This window comes from Aulonocara sp. 'chitande type north' Nkhata Bay, linkage group LG1, assembly GCF_057382095.1.
Source record: "Aulonocara sp. 'chitande type north' Nkhata Bay isolate Kocher_YH1m ecotype deep benthic linkage group LG1, A_spYH_male_GT1.1, whole genome shotgun sequence".
In the NCBI taxonomy this organism is placed as follows: Eukaryota; Metazoa; Chordata; class Actinopteri; order Cichliformes; family Cichlidae; genus Aulonocara; species Aulonocara sp. 'chitande type north' Nkhata Bay.
In genome coordinates, this window is record NC_141344.1 from 40,808,928 (window position 1) to 40,834,653 (window position 25,726).

Sequence of the window (25,726 nt, forward strand, 5' to 3'; positions counted from 1 at the left end):
TCAGTAATGCCGATGGCTGCCCCTCCCTGAACATTGTTCAGCTACAAGTTTCTTCCTTTTAGAAGGTTTTTCCTTCCCACTGACTCCAAGTGCACGCTCAGAGGAGCGTCGTCTGATTGTTGGGTCTCTCAGTATTATTGCTCTGGTGTAAACTTAGAGCTACATAAATAAAACTGAACTGAAATGAATATTGCAATTTTTAAAGCGTGTCCGAGTCATAATGGGGCTGTTTCCTCTCTGTTTCTTCCTGTTTCTCATGTCTCCTGCTTACTTTGGAGTTTATAAAACCATCTCCACCTCTCTTCTTCCTGGCATGGTTTTGGAGCAAAAAGGCAGCTGGTAACTGGCCAGTCATATTGATTCTGTAACGTGTTTGTTGAATCTCTATCTGAATATCTGGTGTGCTGTCTGAATGGCTATCCCACAAAATGACCAATAATGAATTTGAATCTGAACAAATTAATGAAGCTAATGATCTTGTGTGTCTTTAATCCACTAAAAACAGCTAAAAGGTACTGCAACCATTCCTCATCACTGGCCCAAGTAGAAGATCTCTCCTTGAGGAACAATTTAACCCAGCGCTGTTGTCATTTTAATTTCTATTGTGAAACTGTTATTAATATAAAATGACAAACTTCACACTACAGTCACAACAGTCCAAGTAACCCGCTAATCACATAAAAACTGTAAATTTGAAGCTGCAAGCAGCAAGTGATGTAATTTTATTGAAACACTTATTGTTTCATTACATTTTTTAATGATCAAATATACTTTCATTTTGCATTGGTTGACCATCACACCACATTAGCCAGTGTTTATTTCTAAAAAGGGTTTTTAAAAATCGCTGTTGGGATGTTAACAAATTTTAACAAAGGTGCAAAAAACAATCGAAGAAATTTCAACCCTCACCTCAGCAGGATGATTATATCAGGCTACAGTATAACAGAAGGAAGCTACAGTGCAGCATGTGTAACACTGTTGATAAATGCTTCAAATGGTTTGTAAGACTGAAGACATAACAACAAAAGTAAATCATTTATCTTTATTTAAGCAATAGCAAACTTTATCAAAGAGTACAAAACTTCAGTCGATCTACTGTTATGAAAATATGCTTACATATTCTGGAGGACATAAAAATTACATTTCTACCACTAGAAAAACCCGGAAGATTCTTCATTAATAATCAGTTCAACATTCAGACAGGGGAGAATGATGCACATACCCCCCATACAAAAGACAAGTATTAGAGAATAGTAATAGGCATTAGTGAGAGCTGCTCTAAGTGCGTTTCTGTGCAATATACAGTACATTAATGAAATGATATTACTAATGATAAAAAAACCCTGTAAAGTAAAAATATTCCTTTATTTGCTTTATCAATGTTAAGAGTCTGAACAGATCCTTACCTACACCGTACATCTTCACCTTCACCAGTGACAAACACCATGAAGGCGGTGATTAAAGTATAATTTCTCTAATAGCAACTTGTCAGCAAAAACTTCCCAATGAAAAGGAGAGAAAAAAGCTTCTGAGGTTCACAAATGATTAGAAATGCTTTTAGGCATTAACAGAAGTGCTTATTTGTAGCTGTATATATTTAACCTATATTTATATATTATATATTTAACCTCTTAGGACCTGGCGTCCACATATGTGGTCATCACATTTTGGGTTGTCTAGACCAAAATACTAAATTTTGCTCTACAAGGGCCTGATATCCACTCACGAGGACGTCATCCTCCCACTGTTCTATCGAAATTTAAAACGGATGTCCTCATATGTGGATCAGGTAAAAAAAGAAATCAGGTAATTCTTTGTTTTTACATTCATCAGGTCCCAATGAACCCAAATAGCAAAGAGAAATTAAAAATGCTGCCATGAAAGAGTTCGGGTCTTAGGAGGCTAAAGCATTGATTCATCGATACTTTGTTAGTCCTCACAGCTCAGGTGAACAGAACCTTCAAAGACCTGCTGTGTACCAACACTTCTCCTGGATTTGAAACATTGATCCGTCTAGAAGAGCTCACAACATAAGAGATGACTAAAGCCAGATGCTATGCTTCCAGTTTTTTTTTTTACATAAATCCCTTTGGATAGCAAGAAAATTACCTTAAGAAACATTAAAGGTGTTAAGGCACACAGACAAATCTGTGCGTAGCAAGAGTTCACACACAAATCCATGATTTATCAATATTTTCGTACCTGAATTTGTTTGCACTGTAGAAACAAATGAAGAAGTACCATGTGTACAAACAAACACAAATGGCTGCCGAAGGACATTTAATGAAATGAATACTACTATAACTAAAGCTACTATTAATAGTATTAAGAATTGTTATCATTATTATTATTGTTGTTGTTGCTTTCATGTAATATTAACAGTTTTACAAAACACAACATGCTCAGTTACAATTAAATAAAAAAGTAAATCGTATGCAAAGAAAACAAAATACTAAATTGAAACATTTTTAATTGCAACATATTCCAGTATTTCTTTGATCTTTTTTTGTCTTTTATCAGTTTATCCTCCCTAAAATTATCTTATTGTTCATTTTAAAAAAAAAGACTTCTATCACTTGCGGTCTAATTTTTTTGTTTGTTCATACAGTCAGTTTTGTCACGTGGAGCCGACAGACTTTCCAGCTGCTTATACTCTGTCGGGTCTTTTTACATCAGTTTCAAACTTTTTTTACTTGAGTCACAGTGAGTGTGTCTCTGCCTTAGCGGTGCAGGCTGCTGTCTCATGACATTACTGCATTTTCCACTTCACCTCCAGGTAAACTAATTTATTTATACAGGGAAATTGAGGAGTGGCTGTATGTTTTATGCATATTGCACACGGCAAGCATGAGCGTGCTGATTTAGAGTCTGATTGACTACCAAAAGTAAATCATTTATCAAACACGTGCAAGAACAAAATCAGCCAGTGCATTTGTTGCATAGGGTAAGGCTGTTCCCACGTACATATTAGTAATGAGGGCCATTATTTTGTATCTACAAAAGAAAACACAGTAGTAAAAAAAATACAGTAACACATTACTTTCCGCTGCAGAAAAACATCCATTAGAAATAATTCCACAAAAAGTTCCAAGTGCAGCAAAACCATCGACAATAACACAGTTTTGTCCATCAGACTATTCCAGCCATTCATTCAAACCCTCTTTAATACTGTTGCACACCACAGCGCATTTAAAAAGCATAACGCTCAAAAACCTTAAAAGCACTTTGAGGTGACTGTTGTTGTGACTTTCTATATACAGTACTGTGCAAAAGTGTTAGGCAGGTGTGAAAAACTGTTATAAAGAACGCTTTCAGAAATATAAATGCTTGTTTATTGAACCCAAATGTATTCTGCAGCAGGACAACAACCCCAAACACGCAGCCACAGTCATTAAGAACAAGTACTGGAAGTGATGCTCTGGCCCCCACAGAGCCCTGATCCCAGCATCATTGAGTGTGTCTGGGATTACATGAAGAGACAGAAGGATGTGAGGAAGCCTGCATCCACAGATCTGTGGTTAACAACCGACCAGCCGAGTTCCTTCAAAAACTCTGCAAGTGTACCTAGAAGAATTGATGCTGTTTTGAAGGCAAAGGGTGGTCACACCAAATACTGACTAGATTTAGATTTCTCTTTTGTTCCTTCACTTCATTTTGTTGATTGGTGAAAATAAATGATAAACACTTCCATTTTTCAAAGCATTCTTTGTTTATAGCATTTTTTCCTCACCTGCCTAAAACCTTTGCACAGTACTGTAAATAAAGTTGAACTGAATTGAATCCAGTACAGTGTCCAGGTCAGGCCTGCACACCATGATCATACAGAGTGAATAAGCTCATCATAAACGACCATCTGTGATGATACAGAATACCACTGGCCCTTCACTTTTAGGCAAATTGTATTTAGTGGGGTCTTTTTACATTTTCCATGATGTGACTGCACTATCACTGTCTAGGTAAAGGGTTTATCAGTTGGTCAATTTCAGTCAGTGTGTGACGTTCACCAACTCTTCCTTTTGCTTCCGTTTGTTGCAAATTTCAGTTTCTTGACCTCCCTGAGGACGTGGTCTGCCTTCTTCAGCTTCTCCATGGCCTCAGCCAGCAAATCCCCCGGTACATCCTCCTCTTCACTTCCATGGTCCTGGGACACTTTGCTCAAGAGCTTGCTCGTCTTTTCCATCTCTAGAGCCACTTCAGTCTCAAGTTTAATGACATCATCACTAGAACCCCCAGCACTCACAGCTCCACCTCTGCTAGACTCTTTCATCTGATTACAGACATCAGATTCAGACAGCAAATTTCCAATTGAGGCTGACCTGCCCTTGGCTGAGGGCTTGAGAGGAGGGATGGGTTTTATGTTCTTAGAGCTAACCTGAGGCACTGTTGTGACCTGTGCTGGTCTTAAAATAACAGATACCTGAATGCTGTCCTCACTAGCATCCACCACATCCAAAGCAGAATGGCTTCCCCTGAGTGCAGCTGTCGCAGCTACCAATGTGTCTTGACTTCCAGAGCCTTCACTCTCATCATCTGAGTGCTGACCACTGTCTACAGATTTCTCATCTTGCTTTTTTTTCTCCCCGGACAAGTGATAAAGCAGTGGACTCAGGGTAAGGGTCTCAGTGGTTGAGTCATTCAAAGAGGGGACTTCACTCTCGGCCAGTGCGTCTTTTGAATCGACAGAATTGAGTGAGGCAGTATTGTCGGGTCCCTCTTTAGGATTACTCTTAGCCGAGGTGCTCTCTATCCGCTGTATGTCAGGCTCGGCACATTCATCAGGCTTTTTGTTGAATTTTGGATGGGAACTTGGACTCTTTCTCAGTGACTCTGTGGGTATTTGTTCCCCACAGTCAGATACCATCTTTGTGTTGCTGCTAACTGTTTCTTCTGTGCAGTGACTCTCGTGTTTATCATCTTTCACATCAGGTGACGTTTCTTTAGCAATCAGCTGCACTGCCTCATCTGTTTCCACGGCTGTTTCTATAGTCTCCTTCCTACTTTCATCTTCCTTCTCATTATCCTCATTACTAATCCCTTCAACCTGCTGGTCTGTCTCAGAGCCAGAATGGGAGGGCTTCTTCTCCTTGGATGGAGGCATAGGAGGGTGAGAGTGTGGCTTGGACTGTAAAGCATCAACATTACTCACAGAGCTGGGTTTACTGGGAGGCATTGGTGGTGGAGCTGCCTTTTTACTGGCATCAGAACTTGTTTCAGAAATCTTCTCATGTTTTGCCTCTTCTGTAGTTTCTTCAACAGGTGAAGTAGAGGGTTTTGCTTCTTTCGATGGGGGCATTGGTACCTTCAAATAATATAGCAATTATAGCAAGGCCATGATATCCAAACACAAAGACATGCACAAATGTTACAACATTTCACAATTACAATTTTTAGAAAAATTTGACATACCTTTTTCTCTGAACCATCATTCTTTTGAGGTTCATCTTCATGTGCTGTGCTGGGTTTAGCCTCCTTGATAGGCGGCATTGGAGGTTTGATGACCTTTTTTTGGGGACTGACGTCTGGATCTGGCTGAGCTTCCTCCTCGGTAATTGACACCAACTGTTTCTCTTTGGAGGTCTCACTGCCATCAACATTGGCATAATGTGCTCCATTAGGCATTACGGCATCTTCAAGATCAAGATCCAAGCGCAGGATTCCATCAGATGACACATCAGCTACCTAGAAGAAAAATATATGATTAAATGACACAGAGCACACGGACAGGAAAGAACTGAGTAGAGTTCACCTAAGGGTGAAGCTCAGGAAATTTAAGGAACCTACGGGAACAAGATCAAGGCCAAACTAGAATACCAAGGATTTGTGGAGTAGTGCAAATTAAATCAGTAGGTTCAAGGTGAGAGACAAGCAGTGGGCAAATAAGCTAAAAGTTTCCTTATGATAATCTGTTTACAAGCCTCTGCTGCCTCCTCCATCACACACCCTTGCCTTCACAGACCATCACTACCCTCACTGGGTTTGCTATTCTCCTTTCACCCCATGTGAACTCTGTGAATTAGACTCCACCCCCTTATCTGATAAACAGTCCCTGCTTGATCGTGATAGCTGACACAGCGGTATTCTAGGGACCTGTACTGCTAGCCAACACGTTTAGAACCTGAGTGTCAAACAGGAGAATATACCAGTGTTTCAGATAACATTCACCTCATGGAGGAAGCTGTACTGCAGAATGTTGCTCAATTTGAGAACTATTTGCCATATCGTACGATATCATCCACATACATAAACTAAGATTTACAAATGTGTACAGTGATTTGTGTCTAACTTTAATCATTTTGGGGGCAGATTTCAGCACTCTTTGTTGTGCCTTCTTGTCAGAATGGTCTCCACTACACAATAATAAACAGAAGTCAGCACAGCTGCACCAAAACCATGCTGCGTCAACCTCATTATTAAAACAAAACAAACAAACAAACAAAAACAGCTGTTGATGAGATATGCAGACCAACACTGTGAGTTGATGATGCAATCATCTTCATGATGCAGAGACCTTACTTTCATGTAGAATAGAATAGAAAAAAGTAGAAAAGCCCACAAACAAACAACAACTGAATGCTGCAGTAAAGGCCTGCAGAGCATTAAAAAGGAGGAAACCAGCATCTGGTGATGTCCACGAGTTTAAGACTTCAGGCTGTCATTGCCAGCAAAGGGTTTTCAGCCAAGTATGAGAAATGAACATTTTATTTTCAGTTAGCTAATTTTTCCAATTACCTTTGAGCCCCTGAAATGAATAGGTTGTCTTAAAAATGCTTTAGTTCTTCACATTTTGATGCAATCTTTTTGTTTAACCTGCTGAGTTAAAGTTGGAAGTCTGAACTTCAATTGTATTTCTTTCACTTAAAATTCATTGTGGTAAAAAATGTCTTAGCCTTTTTAATTATTATTGTAATGAGGGCATAAATCAGAGGCAAGCTTTAGGAAAAGCAGTACACTAATTATTTTTTGACTCAGTCTTGTAGACATCCAGAGTTTCAGGAAACAAATTCATCAATACGTCATCAATGCCAGTCAAGTAACAAAATTGTAGGCCAACAAACTGACCTTATTTATTTATTTTCACTTTTTTAGTTCACAGATCGAGATTCAACCCAGAACCAGGAAATGGAGAGGATTATGGGTTATGGGCCTGGATCCGTTCATAGTGGCTTATTTTGTTCTGGGATGATCTGTTAAAAAACGTCATCCTTCCAAAACTGTCCTGAAATATGTCAAATCTAGATGATCAGTTTACAAACAGCTCTATAAAAGCCAAGGCACTTGTGACATATTTGCCTTTTTCTGAGGAAACCTTACATTCAAAAAACTTTTTTTTAGTTAAATGTGAAACAGCAACTATCAGTGAAGACTGACATCAGATCAAATCATCAATACTCACACTGGGAACATTAAAGTTTTTCTGATCTCAAACATTTAATTTAATAATGGCAGAAACAATTGAATTCTTTATTATTGGAATTATAGAAAAAATGAAATGTTCATAAATAAGTGCAGAAAAACCTTTTATTGAATAAATCTGAGCAGAGGGTGGATCCACCTCTTGTCTGTTGCTCTCACAGGTCCATCAGCAAACTGTCTAATCTGTTCCTTCACACCTTTTCTCTTATATACATTATGTACATTTTGAATAAATACATTCAAAATGAATGTAAAATTAGGATTCAGCTTCATCTAATGAAAGTTCAAGCTGGCTGCATGATGATCGTGGATATAATAAAATGATACGTATTATGTCAGACTCATTCTGTCTGTGATGATGACAAAGTTGCCCAAGCTGATTAAAATGACTCTTTTTATATCGTGGTAAGCACTGAAACTTGTTCATATTCCTTAGATCACATGACCTTAAAACTCACTTTTTGTTTACATGTTGCCATGGTGAATGATAATCACACCTAACTCATGCTTAACATCCTCGGAGCTAATTGAACTTGCTCTGATTGGCTGTTTTGGAACAGGAAACTCTGTGTTTTGCCAATGTCAGAGTTAATTAACTCAGAACATGCTTACAGAAACAGGAGCCTGCTTTTCTACCCCACCATGTAAGCCTCAGTAATTTCCATCCACTATCTGCGCTTCCTGTGATATGCAATGCAACCTGCCAGTTCTTCAGTGACATTCGGTAGAGTCATTTCCTTTCTTGCATAAGTACTGTGCCTTGTTGGAGATTGTTGGAGTCGCTCCTTTTTAGGTACTAAATTATTATCAGAGGGTGATACGTTGCTCTTACTCTCAGACATGGCTGGGCTTGTGTTATTGTTGCACAAGCAATGACATTGTGACAATATAAGTAAAATTGATATTGTGAAAAATTTATAACAATATTATCACAGGCATTATTATATGGCACAGCTGCAGTCAAAGCCCCTTACTACCATAAATGGTCAATATGATATCAAATTTAAATAATATAAATCTATCTAAAACCACAGTGACTCACTATTCTAACTCACTGCGGTTGGCAGCTTATTTTTAATGTACTGGGCCCAAACAAATAGCCTTTCTATTAGAATATAGCATCCAGTGGCATACAGCATGGACATTTTTGATTTTAAATAACAGGTAAATCCTGGCGTTACTAATCACATTCATTCTGGCTCTGCATCTTAACACAACACAACCTTAGTAATGTAGTTACGTTGATTAGTTACGATGTGGGTTTCATGTCAGTTAATACAAATCAATCAAAGACCCAGGTAACCACGGAAGCAAAGTTTGTATTAAGAGCAAATTAAAACAAAAGACACGTTACAACAATACTACAAGCACTATTTCAATTTGACACGCACCTCTTTCATGTGTATCCTGGTCGGTGGACGCCGGTTGCGGTTCCCTTTGGGTCTTGTTCGAGTAACGTGCTCTAAGTTGCTGCTTTGATCAATCTTCACCTGTGAAAATAAGAAATAATTTGAGTTTTAAAACTACATGCTTATTAAAACCGAGACAAAGACAAGATTTAAGATAAATTTATGGCTCTATCGCATGTTTACCTCATCAAAAATTTTATTCTTTGCTCGATTAATGCCATCACTGAGGGCTTTAATCCAAGCCTCCTTGTCCTCCACTGTCTGAGCCTGGAATTTAACATCATGGACCTGTGAATGAATGAAGCAGACAATAGTCAACTCAAACTAAGGTAGATAATCGAACTGCGACACAATAACAGGAGTATTGACAGTTTTTTCTTCTATTTTTAAAAACTGTGCTCATTATTGTGTTTTTTTTAAGAATAAGAAATAATCTATTTAGGCCACAGGCCCTTACGTAGGAATTCTGGTTGTGCTTACTGACCATGAACCGATTTTATGTGGTACATGGCGCTCAAAAATCTGTCAAAAAATGTTTTAGTACGACTTTGCTAAGCTACGAAGCCGCACTGCTTGATGGATTGTTGGAGCATTACGTCAGGAGCCTCACGGAGGCATCTGGGTCCAAAACTCCGTCAGCTTCTGTCTAAAAACTGAATTCTTTCATCTTTAATAAAATGATCAGCGTTGCTGCTTTACCAGGTGTAACTATTAAGTTTAACATCCAGGCATCCATGAAAACAGAATTTATTAAATTTAATGGAGTTAGAAGTTAACAGGAAGTTAGCTCGCTAGTTTCCACCTAAGCATGATATAGCACGTTCTGACTGAGAGATTTATGAAAGAATTCAAACGTACAGCTCTGCTATCACTTCCAACATAAATGAAGACAGAAAACTAAACAGCAGTGACGTTTGTAGGGTTACTGAAGTTGGGCTAGCTGGTATATAATGATGTGCTACGTGACCGCTAGCGACACAGCTATGTTAGCATAACATAAACAGTGAAGCTGGAGGATGAACACTAACTTTTTTTCCACTCGATAAAAGTTAACGTGAGGGATTCTGGTGGTCAGGGACAAATGCAATCGCATGGCAGGATGCTGTAAACGGACCAAACTTCAGTCAGGAGAACAACTGAGATAATCCATCCACAATACGAGGTTAGTCATTAATATACTGCAACAACATGGGAACAGAGCAGCTGCCAGAGAATTCAACATTAATGAATCAATGGTACAGAAGTGGAGGAAGCAAGAAGAATGACTGAGTAAAGTTTGACTTATCAATTTATCTGTTTCGCTTAATGCGCCTTATAATCCGGTGCGCCTTGTCATCCGAAAAATACGGTAGGTTTAATAAACATGTGCAGATCAGGAAAAGAACTCTAACTTCTCTAACTCCCAAAGGTTTTATTAGAAAATAGGAAATTTCCTGTAGGGAGTATGACTGTTGATGCTCGTCCTGTGACACTATGTCTGAGAACTGTGAAACACCAAAAACTACCTGCAGCCTCAACTGTCATTCCTCTCGTCTGCCGGCTACCTTGATTTTCAGCCACTTATCACATTTGCCAGCGTCTAAGCAGTCCTTGATATCATTTTCCTGTCATATTCCTTCATCATTTATCAAATCAGCCTTTGGAGAACTGGATGCAGCTTCCACCATATCATTCTGAGCCATTTGTGACAGCACTGGTAACCGTGACCCGCTGTTCATTCGCATCACTGGCTGCAGGCTATCCGGTTGTTCAGTCTGACGTCACTAGCCGTGTCTGGGTCTAAACTCCGCTGCAGGTCCATATATCAAACGATCACTATGGCATTACTGAGAGTTGAAAAACTGTCTAAAGTCTTTCATCTTTAATAAAATGATCAGCGTTCTGCTCTACCAGGTGTAACAATTGAGTTTAACATCCAGGCATCCATGAAAACGGAATTTATGACATTTAACGGAGTTAGAAGTTAGCAGGGAGTTAGCTCGCTAGCTTCTATCTAAATACAATATAGCATGTCCTGACTGCGGCGGTTTGGAAACAAATTAAAATGTACAGCTCTGTTATCACTTCCAGCATAAATGAAGACAGAAAACTAAACAGCAGTGACGTTTGTAGGGTTACTGAAGTTGGGCTAGCTGCTATATAATGATGTGCTACGTGACCGCTAGCGACACAGCTATGTTAGCATAATATAAACAAGCTAACTTTTTTTTCCACTCGATAAAAGTTAAGGTGAGTGTTCTCGGTGGTCAGGAACAAATGTAATCGCATGGCAGGATGCTGTAAAAGGACCAAGCTTTCAGCCAGGAGAACAACTGAGATAATCCATCCACAATACGAGGTTAGTCATTCATATACTGCTGCATGGGCTGGGCTGTAGTTACATCCTAAGGTTTTAAAAACTGAGCTTAAATAAATGATTAGCGGTAATAAAAGCCGAGGGAGGTCAACAGGGATCACTGACTGTTTTAGGAGCTTTTTGAGATTAAATAGAAGAAAATACAAAACATTAAACATGTTAACAACACAAAAGCCATATTAAACGCAGACTACTTTAGGCCCAGAAGTAGGATTCGTCACGTCATCACTGAACAACCGGATTGCTCACCAGCATCACTGCAACCAGCACCACTAATCTGAGCCTGCTGCTTACCTGCACCACGATCTACAACGTGTTCTTTGTGCAGGCAGGACAAATGTTTGTGACAGGGACAGAAAGAGATAGAGAGACAGACTCTTCTCTCACCTTATTTGTGGACTTTGCCGATCGTATGAGTATAAGTCTTTGCTTCTTCGTGAAGGGGCTCTTTAATTCATGACATTTGTCATAGTTTTCCAGGTCAAGCCTCTCCAAGCAGTTCTGTAGGTCCTGCAACACAAATGACTGATATTTGAAAATTTGTGTGTATAATTTAAGGATAAAGCCAACATCATTTTAGCTTATTATCTTATCAACAAGCAAGAGAGAAATTAGACCATCTACTTGATTATCTGATGTTAAATAAAAGTTAACAGCTGCAAGACTACAAGAATTAAATGGCAATATTGATATAAGTTCATATTCTCACACCCGATGTATTGAAACTTTATATACCTCATTTTCATACACCACAATCTCTGTCTTCTCCACCTGGATGTAGCGGTCTTTATAGCTTGCCAGCAGTCTGCCATAGCCCTTCTTCAACCAGCCAGCCTTACTCAGGAACTTAGGCTCTTTCTGGAGGGCTGGGTCCTCTTTTGCACCCTGTATTGATACAGAGGAAGGAAGTCACACTCAGTACACACCAGCATACTTGCAGGATGCAGACAATTATATTCACTTTCATTTTATCACTGCTCTAAATGACGGTCGTACAATATACCTGTACAGGAAAAGAACAGAGGTGTTGATTCTCTTCTGCACATTTTCACCAACGTGGAATCCAAATTTATGAGCAACTAAAGTGATTTATTAGCATGAGCACATATTAAAGGTTATATCAAGTAGTGTTACTGTCATTTGTCACCCACAGCCCACAGAAACTGTCAAGATACTGAAGCCTGGATGTGTCAATGTGATAAAAGTGCTGTTTTTCCTGGAGTTTTGTAGAGTCCTCATTTTCCTCTGCGTCGTCGATTCTGTCACTAGTTAGTAAACATAAACTAATATGTCTATCAGCTGCAACCAACCAATCACATGGCGTCACGTTCAATGACAGAAGATGGCTCTAAACATGTTTTTAAAACTTTATGTACTTATTTCTTAAATCCAACTTTTACATCTATGTCGGTTTTTGAGAGCAGGGCTCTCCTCATATATCAGCACCTATGTGGTGACATCGTCTGAGTGGCAACAACTACCATCCAGGAGAATACTGCGGCAGCTTTCTGGATGGGCTCCTACAAGTGACGTCACAAAGGACACTCCAGTCATTATTAGAGGCACAAGAGTCGTCAAACAACAGTGTGCAGTGCACCGAATTTGGATTATTCCAGGCAACTGAGTCATACCACTGAGGATATCACCCTCACCAAGGAGGTTTTGTTTTTGGTAGCATTTGTATGTCATTCTGAATGTTAACAGGATCGCTTTGACCTCTCCTGATAATGTTATATAGAGCTATATAAAAAATGTGTTTGTATGGACATTTGGGAAATGACACTGGAAAATGGGAATCTAAATATCACATTATAGTTTGCATCCAATATCATATTTGACCTCTGACCTCACTTTTACATTTCACATCTGCCTTTCTCTCAAGTTGATACAGATGTATAACAGATTGTGAGAGCAGCTGAGAAGATCATTGGAGCCTCTCTTCCCCCCACCACAGACACCTGGAGCACCCGCTGCATCCACAAAACCTCACTGTCAGACTGCGAAACAGTTTCTTTCCCAAGCCGTCAGACTCCTGAACACTCGGTGACTGGACTGACACACACACACCTTTATACACAAAGTGACTTTTTGCACAATGCTCAGTCTTTTGCACATTTCTATTGCACTGCTGTGCCTGCACTGTCTTGTGTCTGTATCATTCTGTTCTGTTGGCTGTTGCACTGTCTTTGTTTTGGTTTTTTGCAACTTTTGCACATTGCACTTTGCGTGTTGTTTGTCTGTTATATGTCATTTGTAGCACCAAGCTCTTGGAGGAATGTTGTCTCGTTTCACTGTGTACTGGACAGTTCTTAAGAACAAACCTTTGGTTTCAAGTGAGACTGCTTGCAGACGTGCAGACCTTTAACATCTGCTGTCAGGTGTCTTCCTATACAGACTGCTGAGACAATACTAGCGCTAAAAACTGTGTAATCTCCAGTGTGAGGAAGAAACTATGGGTCATTATGTGATATTTAAGTCAAAGTCAGACTCAACTTAGACATAGATTGGTTGAGTTGTAGATAAGTAGATGGCTGATTTGACCACAGACTGTGGTGAAATTAGCAACTACTGCAAACTCAAAAATAAAACCTGCTGGTGTATGTAAGGTGAAATACCTCAACGCTGCTGTCACTTTGCTGTTAACTTCCTCTGTGCATGGTTTTTTCTGGCTTTAAAAACCTGTGTGCTGTTGCTCATGCTTTGGGTATTACACAGCAACACGGGACAGAATTCAGTGGATCAGCTGTGGTCTGGCACACTGTGCAGCTTTCTAAGTCGGAAATGATATCCAACCTATCCATTCCTATTCAATCCCATGTTGAAAATGCCAATATTTTTGAATGTGGAGCCTTGTGATAAATCTGATCCTAGTTTTTAAGCCAATTTTTAAGGTGCTTCTGAATGTAGAGTGCAGGTAGATGACATTCAATGTTTAAACTTTGAGCAATAATGTTTAACCCTCCTGCCATCCTTTAAAAAACTCACACCCATCACCCTAGGGACCATTCTCAGCCACGCCATAAAAAGACCATATATCCATATTTTATTCCACTTTAAATTAGCCAACCTTGTAAAACTACTTCTCCCTGAAATATTCATGTAAAGTTTTAATTATATTTTCGTTGTTTTAACCCTTCAAATCCCAGTGTTATTACATGAGCGCCCTGTGTTATAAGCCCCAAAAACCAAAAAACGAAACTAAATATTTCCACAAAAAACCAGTTGAAGTAATATGTGATTGTCATTATAAGTAGGCCTTTAGATGGACCAAAGATTGGCACCAACATACATTTTGACCTGCCATTATTTTTTTTGCATTTTTTTTGCAATTTAAAAATTAAAACTTCAAGGCCCTGAGTCTTCATTGACATCCAAGAAAAGAAGAAAAAATAAAATCATATGATGATAATTTGGGGTTGAAAAATAGCGTTTATAATGGAAGTCAATGGGCAGAAAATGGTCCCCAGGGTGATGGGTGTGGGGATTTCTGCTGCTCAGCCATTTTAGGCTGATTTAAGGAATTCACACTGGAATATTAACATTGACAGGTAAAAACTATCCTGTGGCAAGTTTGGTTATATTCCACTGAACACAGTGGAAATGGCAGCCATTTAACACATAGCAGTGGCACAAAAAGGTCCCAAGAAGGCAGGAAGGTTAAATACTGCTGAGCAACATTTTGTTCATGGAAATGTTTGGTCAGTTTAAACCGTGATCCTCTTCCAACTGCAAATAATCTAAGATTTCTTATTATGGGTTAGGCTAAGTGGGAGCACTCTTAAGCACTTTTACTGTAACTCAGAGTATCTCTTATCTTAGTGAAGAGCACCGCAGCAGCAAATGAAGGGTAAAAGGGCAAAACTGAAAAGCTAGCTTTCAAAATAAAGTGATAGCACAACTAGAATAGTCATTGGTGCTCCTGGATGGAATTACTGTGTAGGGCTGATCAAACCCTTGGAACACAGAAAGGTTTCCATTACTCAAGCCTGAGCCGACTGCTGCAGCTCTGCACTATGATATCAGATGGTAAGTTACAAAGTTCCAATTTTGGACTTAGACAGGAAGTCAGACGCGAAACAATGTTTTACCTAAAACTGCCCACACATGCTTGTGATCTATTACCTCTCCTATCTGTGGTGTTGTGGTTGCTGCAAAAATGGATCAACACCTACCTACCATCGCTCTGTTAAAAAAACATGCAGGGATAAATTATAGTACAGTTACAAAGTGACAAGATACTAAGCAAAGGTATCTCATGCAAGTTGGGTCTTAGAAGAGGATTAGAAAACAGAGTAGGTGCTTTTGTGGAAGTGGTACTTTAAGTTTAGGGTGTATCTGGCATTCATTCCCAGTTTAAGTCTCAGCGTAACTCACACTTTAACCCCCGACAGGCTGGAAGAAGACAGCAGGGTTAAGTGGGGGGGTTTTTTTGTTTGGTTTTTTTTTTGGAGAGGGGGGGGGGGGTCAGAACATATTGTTAGCAAGTCAATTAGCCAGTCAGTACGAGTACCTACCACATGTCTGAAGTTTAAAAAGGTGCAGCTTCACTGTTTAAGCCTTAGTAGGTTCCACACACAACTGTAGAGTGAATAACACTATCAGTGTTATCAGAAATCAGTGTAGCACTATTATTCAATAAGTCAACTTATTGTATAAAATTGCAGTCCATTCTAGATTTAAACCTAATTTATAGGCCTACATATATATATATATATAACATATATATATATGTGTACATATAACACCACAGACCACAGTGGTGTCCTAAAGTTTTGATAGCAACTGACCTAACAAAAATTTCCACTTTGTGGTCCTTACTCTTTAGTCAGTGTTTGCAAAGCAGCATCTCTCTTTATTTCTAGTGAAAACTGAGTCAACTTTCTATGGTAAAGAGCCACAAAACTCTGCAGAACAGCTCATATTCTGTAGGCCAAAGAAGTAAAAGATGATGGGGACAACACATTTTTTAGAACACTCTTGCAGCCGTGACACATAGCACATTAACACCCACAGTCTTGTGTTTATAATAAAGTGTCATGCTATATTAGTGCACACAGTTCTTCATTATGAATTCCCAAATGTAAATAGTAAAAAAAAAAAATGTACTGCTTCTCATTAGCATTACAAATGTATTTTTCATATTGAATACAGGGGATGAAAACTACTGAAATGCACTCTGGACTCACTGTTCTCCAAACAAAGATTAGCGCAACCAAAAGCACCAGTCCAACACCTCCTGTTATAGCATTTATCTGCCAGTACACTGGCTGTGTTTATGACTGTTAATGACTTACATATCATTGAGACTCATAGTTATGAATCGGGCCTCTTTTTTGTATGCATCAGTGTCGGCTAGCTGCCACTCGTAGTATTAAATATTCCTTACATTTTATTACAATTAAACTTACACAATATGAGATCCTTGATGTCCTGGTATGTTTTGTGCTGGTGTTTTAAAAGAGGTTTATGCCCTTCTTGATATGGAAACAGCATATTGTCCATTGCTTACTATGAAAGGTGGACCCAAAGTATGATGGTGTGCAGACATTCATCCATTGTAGGGAAGAAAGCTTGACTGTGATGATGAGAGAGAGCTGTTTTCTGCCCGACAACAATGTGAGTTTCTTTTCTTTTCTCTGACGAGGTCAGAGAGGAATGGAGAGTGTAGATGACTCAGAGCCAAGGCGATTGGTCATCACAGAAGGGCTGTGACGCTTTCTGGGTGCAAGTTTAAGAAAATAGGTGAGCAGGGAAGTGCAAATTAAAAATACAGAAACACAGTCACATGGTGGGACTCTCCAGGCATAAACATGCCCATGTACTCGTTTCAGTTCTGCTTTACATGCAGATCACAGAGTGACCCGCTGATGAGCTAGAGACAACCTTTAGTGAAGCTAGCCCACACAGTGAAAATGTAGGACTCAAATCTTACTGATCTCTGACACATTCTTAAATCTTCCAGCAGTTCTACTTCAGGCAGTTTCTATGGCGTCTTCCTCAGTGAACCCGAGCCAAGCTGGATGTGACGATCGCCACAGAGTCACACTGATGTTTTCAAATGCATTAACTGATTTCACCATCAGCACTGCAAATTCCAGACTGAACAGATTGCAAAAGAGAGGCTGCTGCTTTAATCGTGACACTGTAGACTGAAGGTAGAGAGCAGCTAACAAACAGCATACTTTTGATGAATCCCACTCAAAGGGCGTGGCACCACATGCATTAAGTGTGCACAACAAGTTCCTTACATACAGTAGTTGACATAGTATGTGTCTTTCTGACTTCCCTATTCTGGTAAACTGGCTTCCTCAAAATGCCCAAATGTAACTGAGGTATGCAGGTCATATATAGAATACTGTGACTTGGGTAACTGTGATGTTTTTGAATGAAAAGCGTCAAGTTTTCAGCAGATGACCAGACTATCTGATCCTGAGACTGCGGCCGCAGGTTGTCATAAATCATAACGTACTAAGATAAGAGAGGCCCTCACTAACGCAGCCTTAAAACTCAGAGAACAACTGCCGAACGTACACTTCAGCTACTTTCTTCCGTTTGATTCTATTCTGCCTTTTTATCCTGTTTGTGTAGCCGTGCGAGGCTCGGCATGTCCTGCTGCTGTCCTGCCAGAACCAACCAGGCAGCCAGTGATGAACCGCTAATCGCGTTTACCAGAGTTTCTCTCTGAAAGGCTCCACATTTTCTCTCTGCGCTCTTTCATTAACGCGGTCAGTTTGTGGGTGGAATTAGCCGCCCTGCCCTGGCTGTGGTCCTTCCACCCTGACTCTGTGCTGGAAGGAGCAGATTCCGTGGATCGGTGACGTGGAGACAGGTGAACAGGTGTTTCCAGCCCCAGAACGTTTTCACTGCAGTTGACTGAAGCAGGCAAGCCCGTCTGCTGGAAACGTCACCTAACAACTTGTTGCTTCGCATGACTCTCCCATGAAAAGTGCTCCAGCTTCACACTGCCAGCACTCTTCGGGCCTCAGAAGCTGATCGCGCCTTTGCAAAGTACATTATTCTAACGTCACGGGGTGCTTTGATTCAACGCTTCTGTCAAAAGTGGTGAAACTGTCACAAAACAAAAGCACAACAAGGGCAGGCAGCACACGCAGTAAGACTCAAGGGACTACTCACATCTTCCATGATAAAGACTGGGCTCCGTTATGTGGCTGCTGACTAGCCCAGAATCACTCGACGTCGCCCTTTCTCACCAAAAACGCTTGAGTTGTCGCCTGCGGGCCGGCAGCTGACACATTTCCAGCGCACACGTTAATGAGCAAAAATAAGGAAATAGTCAGTTTATGACAAGGAGGGTCGGCCCGTTTTCCTTTTTTTCTGACAGAAAAAGTTCGAAGAAAAAAAAAGTAGTTTCCGGTTGAAGTCCCTTTACACTCTTGAACTGAAAAATCTGCAAGGAGGAGCAACGCGAGCAGTGTGTGCGCGTGCAGCAGCCACGCATCCTCGCAGCACGCTTGCGTTAAAGTGGACATCTGCGTCTGCGGCCCCGCGTCTGCGTCTGCAGCGGACCAACAAGACCCGCAGCTGCAGCTCCAGCATCCTTTGACAAGCAGACTCACAGCTCGGCCATCACTCCGTGGATGAAACCGCAGGAAACTTTTCCACTGCTTGGCAGACAGCGGGAGGGGGAGGGGTTTGTTGTTTGTTTGTTTACTTTCTTTTCAAAGTCGTTGTACATAATAACTAACATCACAGTGCTGTGACCTAGCATGTTCGCTATAGTCACTACTTCATTCACTCAGCACTTCCTGGTAGGTGTGGCTGTTCCTGTTGGTTTGTGAGGTTATGTTTGAAATCTGTAGCACGCATCTTTCTAATCCGCAATCGAAGTGGTCGCACAAATTCTGAAATAGAATGAAAATAGACGGCGTATCACCCCAACAAAATATAAAGAAAGCAAAGGATTTAGTCATTTATTTAGTTATATTTATTTTAAAAGACATTTTAAGAGTTTTCAGGGAGCAATACCTCAAATGAGGCCAGTGTGGTAAAAAAAAAAGTTTTGATGCCAGCTACATCCTTGGAAAAGGTGTGTAATTCCAAAGACAGGGAAAAGAAAAGTCAGTCAATCATAGTGAATTGGCAACAGGTCAGTAAAAAGAACTGGTATAAAAATGCATATGAGTCACTCTGATAGAAATGTGTTAGCCCTGCAACAGACTGTTGAGACCTGCACAGCGTGTACACTTCCTCTTGCCCCATGGTAGCTGGGAAAGGCTGATAAGGATAAGTGAAAGAGAGTGGATATATTTTTATTTCTTCTAGAGTGTGGGGCGAGAGAAGAAGATTGGCAACGAGCTCTACAAGGCAACCCTAACCATGTTTAAAGAGTCTGGCAATCCCACAGGTAGAAGAAGAGGAAGCTCCAGAAACAGCATAATGTGAGCTAAAGACTGCCACAACAAGGACAACACTAGAGCAGGGCGATATGGCCAAAAATATTTATCACGATATATATTTGAAAATTTGCGATAACGATATAACCGACGATATAATTGATGCGAGACAAAATACAACTCCACAACATTACTAGCGCAAAAAGACAACCTTCCATTTATTTTCACTTAAACAAGAAGCTGGTTTTTGAAAGAAATCTCCGTCCCGGGTCATCCGTGGATCGGGTTTCCTCCGAGGCGTGGGCACCTATAAGCAGAGTTTTGTCTTTATCCTATAAGATTCAAAATTATTCAAAGTAACACTCAAGTATGCCGTTCAGCAGGTTAGTTACGACGTCGGGAGTAGCTTGGGAGAACAAGGAAACACAGACTGCTTCAGGTTGCTTTCCCAAAATCAACTCAAAGGTTTATTCATCAGACAACAGTTTATATAGAGGAAAAAGGTTCGTGTGTCAGCAGATTCTCAGTTCAAACCGGTACAGACCAAATAAGGAAGCGTCTTCCTGCCCTCTGAGCAAAGAAGTATCCTTTGTATAGTTTATCAGTTCAGCTACAATTTATGATCATCCCAGCGAAATACACTCCTAGACATAGAATACAGAGTTCTTTCATTAGTGAATTCTGAAACAAACCACCTGGCCTTTAACAAGCCTTTTCTAGGAGATAAAGAAGGGAGGATGGGAGTAAGGAAGTGGTCTCTGTGGTGTTTTCAACCTTGAGGTACCATCCTGTGATTCTTACACATTAATTCTTGGGTCACAGAGAAAGAGAAAAACAACTAGTAAATGGGCCTTATTGAGTAAGTTTTCCTGTATAATATCACTACAAAACAATATCCTGTAAATGCTACCATGGTATCAAAATATCACAACAGTTTTTATGTACATTAAAGCTTTATAAAAATGTAACAGTGCAAATGCAAATTGCTTGCTGAAAGTTTAACCAAAAGGCATTTCCACTAGAAATGGGCTGACATGTCCTGAGCATAACCATGTATAATATCCACTGAAGTTAAAAAGAGGTGCTTTGCAACATTAAACTGCAGTGTGCAGTACGCATTTTTCGGACCATAAGGTGCACGGGATTATAAGGCACATTAAGCGAAACAAAGCAGTCAGATAAATCAAACTTTATTAAACTCATTCTTCTTGCTTCCTCCACTTCTGTACCATTGATTCCTTAATGTTGAATTCTCTGGCAGCTGCTCTATTCCCATGTTGTTGCAGTATATTAATGACTAACCTCGTATTGTGGATGGATTATCTCAGTTGTTCTCCTGACTGAAGTTTGGTCCGTTTACAGCATCCTGCCATGCGATTGCATTTGTCTCTAACCATGAAGAACCTTCACGTTAACTTTTATAAGTGGAAAAGTGTTAGTGTTCGTCCTCCAGCTTCACTGTTTATGTTATGCTAACATAGCTGTGTCGCTAGCGATCACGTAGCACATCATTATATAGCAGCTAGCCCAACTTCAGTAACCCTACAAACGTCACTGCTGTTTAGTTTCCTGTCTTCATTTATGTTGGAAGTGATAGCAGAGCTGTACGTTTGATTTTTTTCAGAAATCTCTCAGTCAGAACATGCTATATCATGCTTAGGTAACTAGCGAAACTAGCGAGCTAACTTCCGCTAGCTTCCTGCTAACTTCTAACTCCGTTAAATGTAATAAATTCTGTTTTCATGGATGCCTGGAAATTAAACTTCATAGTTACACCTGGTAAAGCAGCAATGCTGATCGTTTTATTAAAGATGAAAGAATTTAGACAGTTTTTAACTCTCAGTGATGCTGCAGTGTTGTTTGACCTGAAGTCAAATATACGGAGTTTGGGAACCAGATTACTCCCAGATTTAAGAGCATCTTAGTCCGACAAATACGACAATAACAACGGCCGCTTGCATGTTCTGCAAAAAAATGTGCTTTGTTGTGTATCTGACGGACAAACACCAAACCAGTTCCACATCACTGAAGTTGCACCATTTTTACAAACCAATTCTGGTTCCTCAACAATCGGCCATGTGCGTATGAAAACAAAGGCACTGCGCATGCGCGTTTTACTCCCATTCTATCGCGATATTTCATTTTCCTATCGTTGCCTAACATTATACCGGTATTACCGTGAACGGTATAATATGGCCCAGCCCTAGACAACACTGCTGATGATGCTCATGGCCAGAGGAACTCACACCCAAGGTTGAAGGTACACACTTGCAGCTCACATACCCGGTAGCATACAGCCTTTGTTCACATTAGTTATGTCCTATCTTGAAAATTCAGGTGCCACACACTCAGTCGTTAAGGGAATTTCCAACTCCTCCAAAGGTTAGTGGCAACTATTTGTCAGGGTGTCAGGACACATGATGAGAGAAAGTTTCACTGTACCACTTACGATGGTGCAATGATGAACTGGGGAAAACTTTTAAAAAGCAAAAACTTGAATAGAAGTGAAGTGAACTGCAAGTTGCTGGAGCAAGTACTGGGCTACCAGTCTGATCAAGCACCACTACAGCCATGGATCCAGATGGGGGACACAGCAGAGAGCAAGCTTGGAAGTTGACCTTCATATGTATCGATTCTCCAGTACTCCAGGAAAATATCTCATCACTTCAAAGACAGCAGAGACTCACGGAGCCTGTGGCGGGGCATTCAGACCATCACAGATTACAAGCCCCCACCACAGACTTGTGACAGTACTATCCCCCTGCTGAACGAGCTGAACACTTTCTTTGCTCGCTTTGAAGTCCAAAACAGCACCACTGCACAGAAGACCCCACCCCCTCCTGGTGACCAGGTGATGACTCTGTCACCGGACAGCGTGAGGAGATCCCTCAGCAGGATCAATGCACGTAAAGCTCCGGGTCCTGACAACATTCCTGGTCGTGTACTGAGAGACTGTGCAGTGGAACTCACTGATGTCTTCACAGACATCTTCAACATATCACTCATCCAGGCTGTCGTCCCCACATGTTTTAAAGCCACCACAATCATTCCGGTTCCAAAAAAGTCATCTCCCTCCTGCTTTAATGACTACCGTCCTGTTGCACTTACTCCCATCCTGATGAAGTGCTTCGAACGACTAGTCATGCAACACATCAAGACTGTCCTGCCCCCCTCCCTGGATCCCTTCCAGTTTGCCTATCGGCCCAACCGCTCAACCGATGATGCCATCTCCACTGCACTCCACTCGGCACTCACACACCTGGACAAAAATGACTCATATGTTCGAATGCTGTTCATAGATTTCAGTTCAGCATTCAACACCATAATCCCCCAACAGCTCATTCAAAAACTGGTCCAGCTGGGGCTCAACACCTCACTGTGCAACTGGCTGTTGGATTTCCTCACCGGAAGACCTCAAGCAGTACGGGTTGGCAGTAATACATCCAGCACCATCATTTTAAACACGGGGGCCCCGCAGGGATGTGTGCTGAGCCCCCTCCTCTTCACTCTGCTGACCCATGACTGCACTCCATCATACAGCTCCAACCTCTTCATCAAGTTTGCGGACGACACAACGGTGGTGGGTCTCATTAGCAACAGGGATGAGACCGACTACAGAAGTGAGGTGAGACGCCTGGCCATGTGGTGTGCTGACAACAATCTCTCTCTGAATGTGGAGAAGACGAAGGAGATTGTTGTGGACTTCAGGAGAATGCACACCCAACATGCTCCTCTGACCATTGACGGAGCGTCTGTGGAGAGAGTGAGCAGCACCAAGTTCTTGGGTGTGCACATCACAGAGGATCTCTCCTGGACGTACAACACCACAGCACTGGCCAAGAAATCACAGCAGCGTCTCTTCTTTCTCCGCAAACTAAGAAGAGCAGGAGCACCAGCCCCCATCATGTACACTTTCTACAGAGGCACCATCGAGAGCATCCTGTCGAGCTGCATCACTGTGTGGTTTGGAACCTGCAATGCGTCCTGTCATAGAACCCTCCAACGCATAGTGAGAGCTGCAGAGAGGATCATTGGTGTCTCTCTCCCCTCCCTCCAGGACATTTACAGCACCCGTCTCACTAAAAAAGCCCTTTGCATAGCGGCTGATCCCACGCACCCAATGCAAAGCTTCTTCAAGCTGCTGCCGTCGGGGAGGAGACTGCGGAGTCTCCAGGCCAGGACCAGCAGGCTGAAGGACAGCTTCATCCATCAGGCTGTCAGGAAGCTTAACTCCCTCCCGATTCTGCCCCCTCTCCCCTCTCTCCTCCACGGTCTCACTGAACTCTGTCACACACACACAAACACACACACTCTCTGACTCACTCACTGGCCTGCACCAGTTACCAGTCACTTTGTGGAGCATTGGACTGCCATTACCTCATAAGACTTTGTTGTTACACTTTCTCTTACCGTACACTACTAAATCTCCATTTGCACTATTTGCCTATTTGCACTACTCTGCCTGGTTTACACTCAATGTCACTTACCCATTATATTGTATATTATATAGCTTTCTTGTTATATGTAAAATTGTATTTATTTAAATTTTTACTTTTTAATTATTTTACTTGCATTTTTAATCACTTTTATATTTAAATATATTTAAATGTTCATTTGCTATTTATCTAGGGATTGAGAGTAACGCAATTTCTATTCTCTGTATGTCCTGTACATGTGGCAGAATCGACAAATAAAGTTGACTTTGACTTTGATTCATATTTTTGTAAACAGTCATCACTTCCATTGAAAGAGAGGAAAGCTGCGGCTCTTCCTCCTTGGACCCTATTATTCCATTTGCTACAGTCAGATTTTCACTGCACAGCGTATGCTGTGTTGTTTAGCTTGTGTTTGGGAGTTTTGTCCTTGGAATGAACCAGTTTGTGTGTGAGTGTGTGGCTCGGATGTCGTTCTTGGAGAAGTTTCTCTGATAAACCTGCTATGTAAGGCATGACAGTGTTGTTCCGTTTGTCAGTCTGATGCTCCCTCGTTGGTGTCTGACCTTTACTGTGCATCTTCGCTGATTTGATGAAGGCCCAGTTGGGATAACATGTCTGTGTTCCTTTTCTTTCCCTGTGTGTGGTCTGTGTGTGTGGGCTTCCTTCAGTGTTGAGGTTTTCATTCTCCTTGATATGGACACAGACACAGCATTTTTTAGATGGATTATCGTGGAATGTAATTAATTTGTGGTTAAAAACTACGAGTGATGAGTGACTAGATCGTTGATAATGTAAAGGTGATGAAGAATATTTTACCTTTCATAAGAGAGGCAGAGATTAATAATAACTAATGCGTAAGTGCAGAATGGTGCACAAACACAGAGTGAGTAAAAAGGTGAGAGGAGAAGAAGCACTCAGTTCCTGATCCAGCACTAACTAAAGCCCTATGCTGGTTCCACAGAAGAGGGGCCTGAAAGCTCAATGCTTTGCCTCCCATTCTGCTTTTACAAACCCTTCAAGTAGGCCCCCAGTCTGAGAGTAAAGGCTCTATTGGGGTGATACAGTTCTATAACGTTGTTAAGATAAGATGGGGCCTGATTACCAAAGATATTTTACTTAAGGAGCAGGATATTGAATTCAATTCTGTATTCAACAGGGAGCCAGTGAAGGGAAGCCAAGATAGGAGAAATATGCTTGGGGAGGGAAACAGATTAACTACAGATACTGATACTGTGACAGCCTTCGAATTTGAAGTTCCCAACACCCCCTCAATTAAAGAGAGCCTAGGAAATCTGATTTAAAAAGTCACATTTTTATTTTTTATCAACAACAACAAATACAATTAAGGGGAAATAATCCTATGTAATGCTGTAAACAGCAGGTCTGTTCAATAGTTTAGTTCCAAAGGGTCACTTCCCTGTTCATTTGTTCCCCTTTTGGCAACAAGGGAACAGCCAACGAGTAGTCCCTCTTCCTCTGCACAGCAGCTCCTCCCTGTACTGCTTCCTGATCCACTCTGTGGTACAGAAACAAACAAAGACTGGTACTTTGCTTTTAAACAAACTGCATCACAGACATCCCAGCTGATACCAACTATGGATATCACTCTCAAAAACAGATTTAAATGGTGCTTTATTGGCATGACAGTTTATAAAAACTATAGTTACAATCTGTGAATGCTCAAACTACTAACTTGGTTTGTTATAATTGCCACTGAAAGATGGTGAAAGCTGTAATCTAAGGCTAAGGCTACATCTT

General features: G+C 40.9%; 1 protein-coding gene across 1 annotated transcript; it reads right to left on the reverse strand.

Annotated features, from left to right (window-relative positions):
• Positions 1–1,027: 1,027 nt before the first annotated feature.
• plekho2 (pleckstrin homology domain containing O2) lies at positions 1,028–18,889 on the reverse strand. Its single transcript, XM_086296419.1, has 7 exons — positions 18,313–18,889; positions 11,914–12,063; positions 11,566–11,688; positions 9,006–9,110; positions 8,805–8,903; positions 5,407–5,679; positions 1,028–5,299 (listed from the first exon to the last, which is right to left on the reverse strand). The coding sequence occupies exons 1-7, from the start codon at positions 18,319–18,321 to the stop codon at positions 4,001–4,003; spliced, it is 2,058 nt and encodes a 685-aa protein (XP_086152545.1). The 5' UTR covers positions 18,322–18,889; the 3' UTR covers positions 1,028–4,000.
• Between the last annotated feature and the right edge of the window lie 6,837 nt (positions 18,890–25,726).

What these genes read in the sequence shown, in the direction of transcription:
- plekho2 (XM_086296419.1), bottom strand. An exon ending in CGGCAAAGTCCACAAATAAG is followed by an intron (nt 9,111 to 11,565) that starts GTGAGAGAAGAG and finishes ATTCATTCACAG; the next exon opens with GTCCATGATGTTAAATTCCA. An exon ending in AGAATAAAATTTTTGATGAG is followed by an intron (nt 8,904 to 9,005) that starts GTAAACATGCGA and finishes TTATTTTCACAG; the next exon opens with GTGAAGATTGATCAAAGCAG.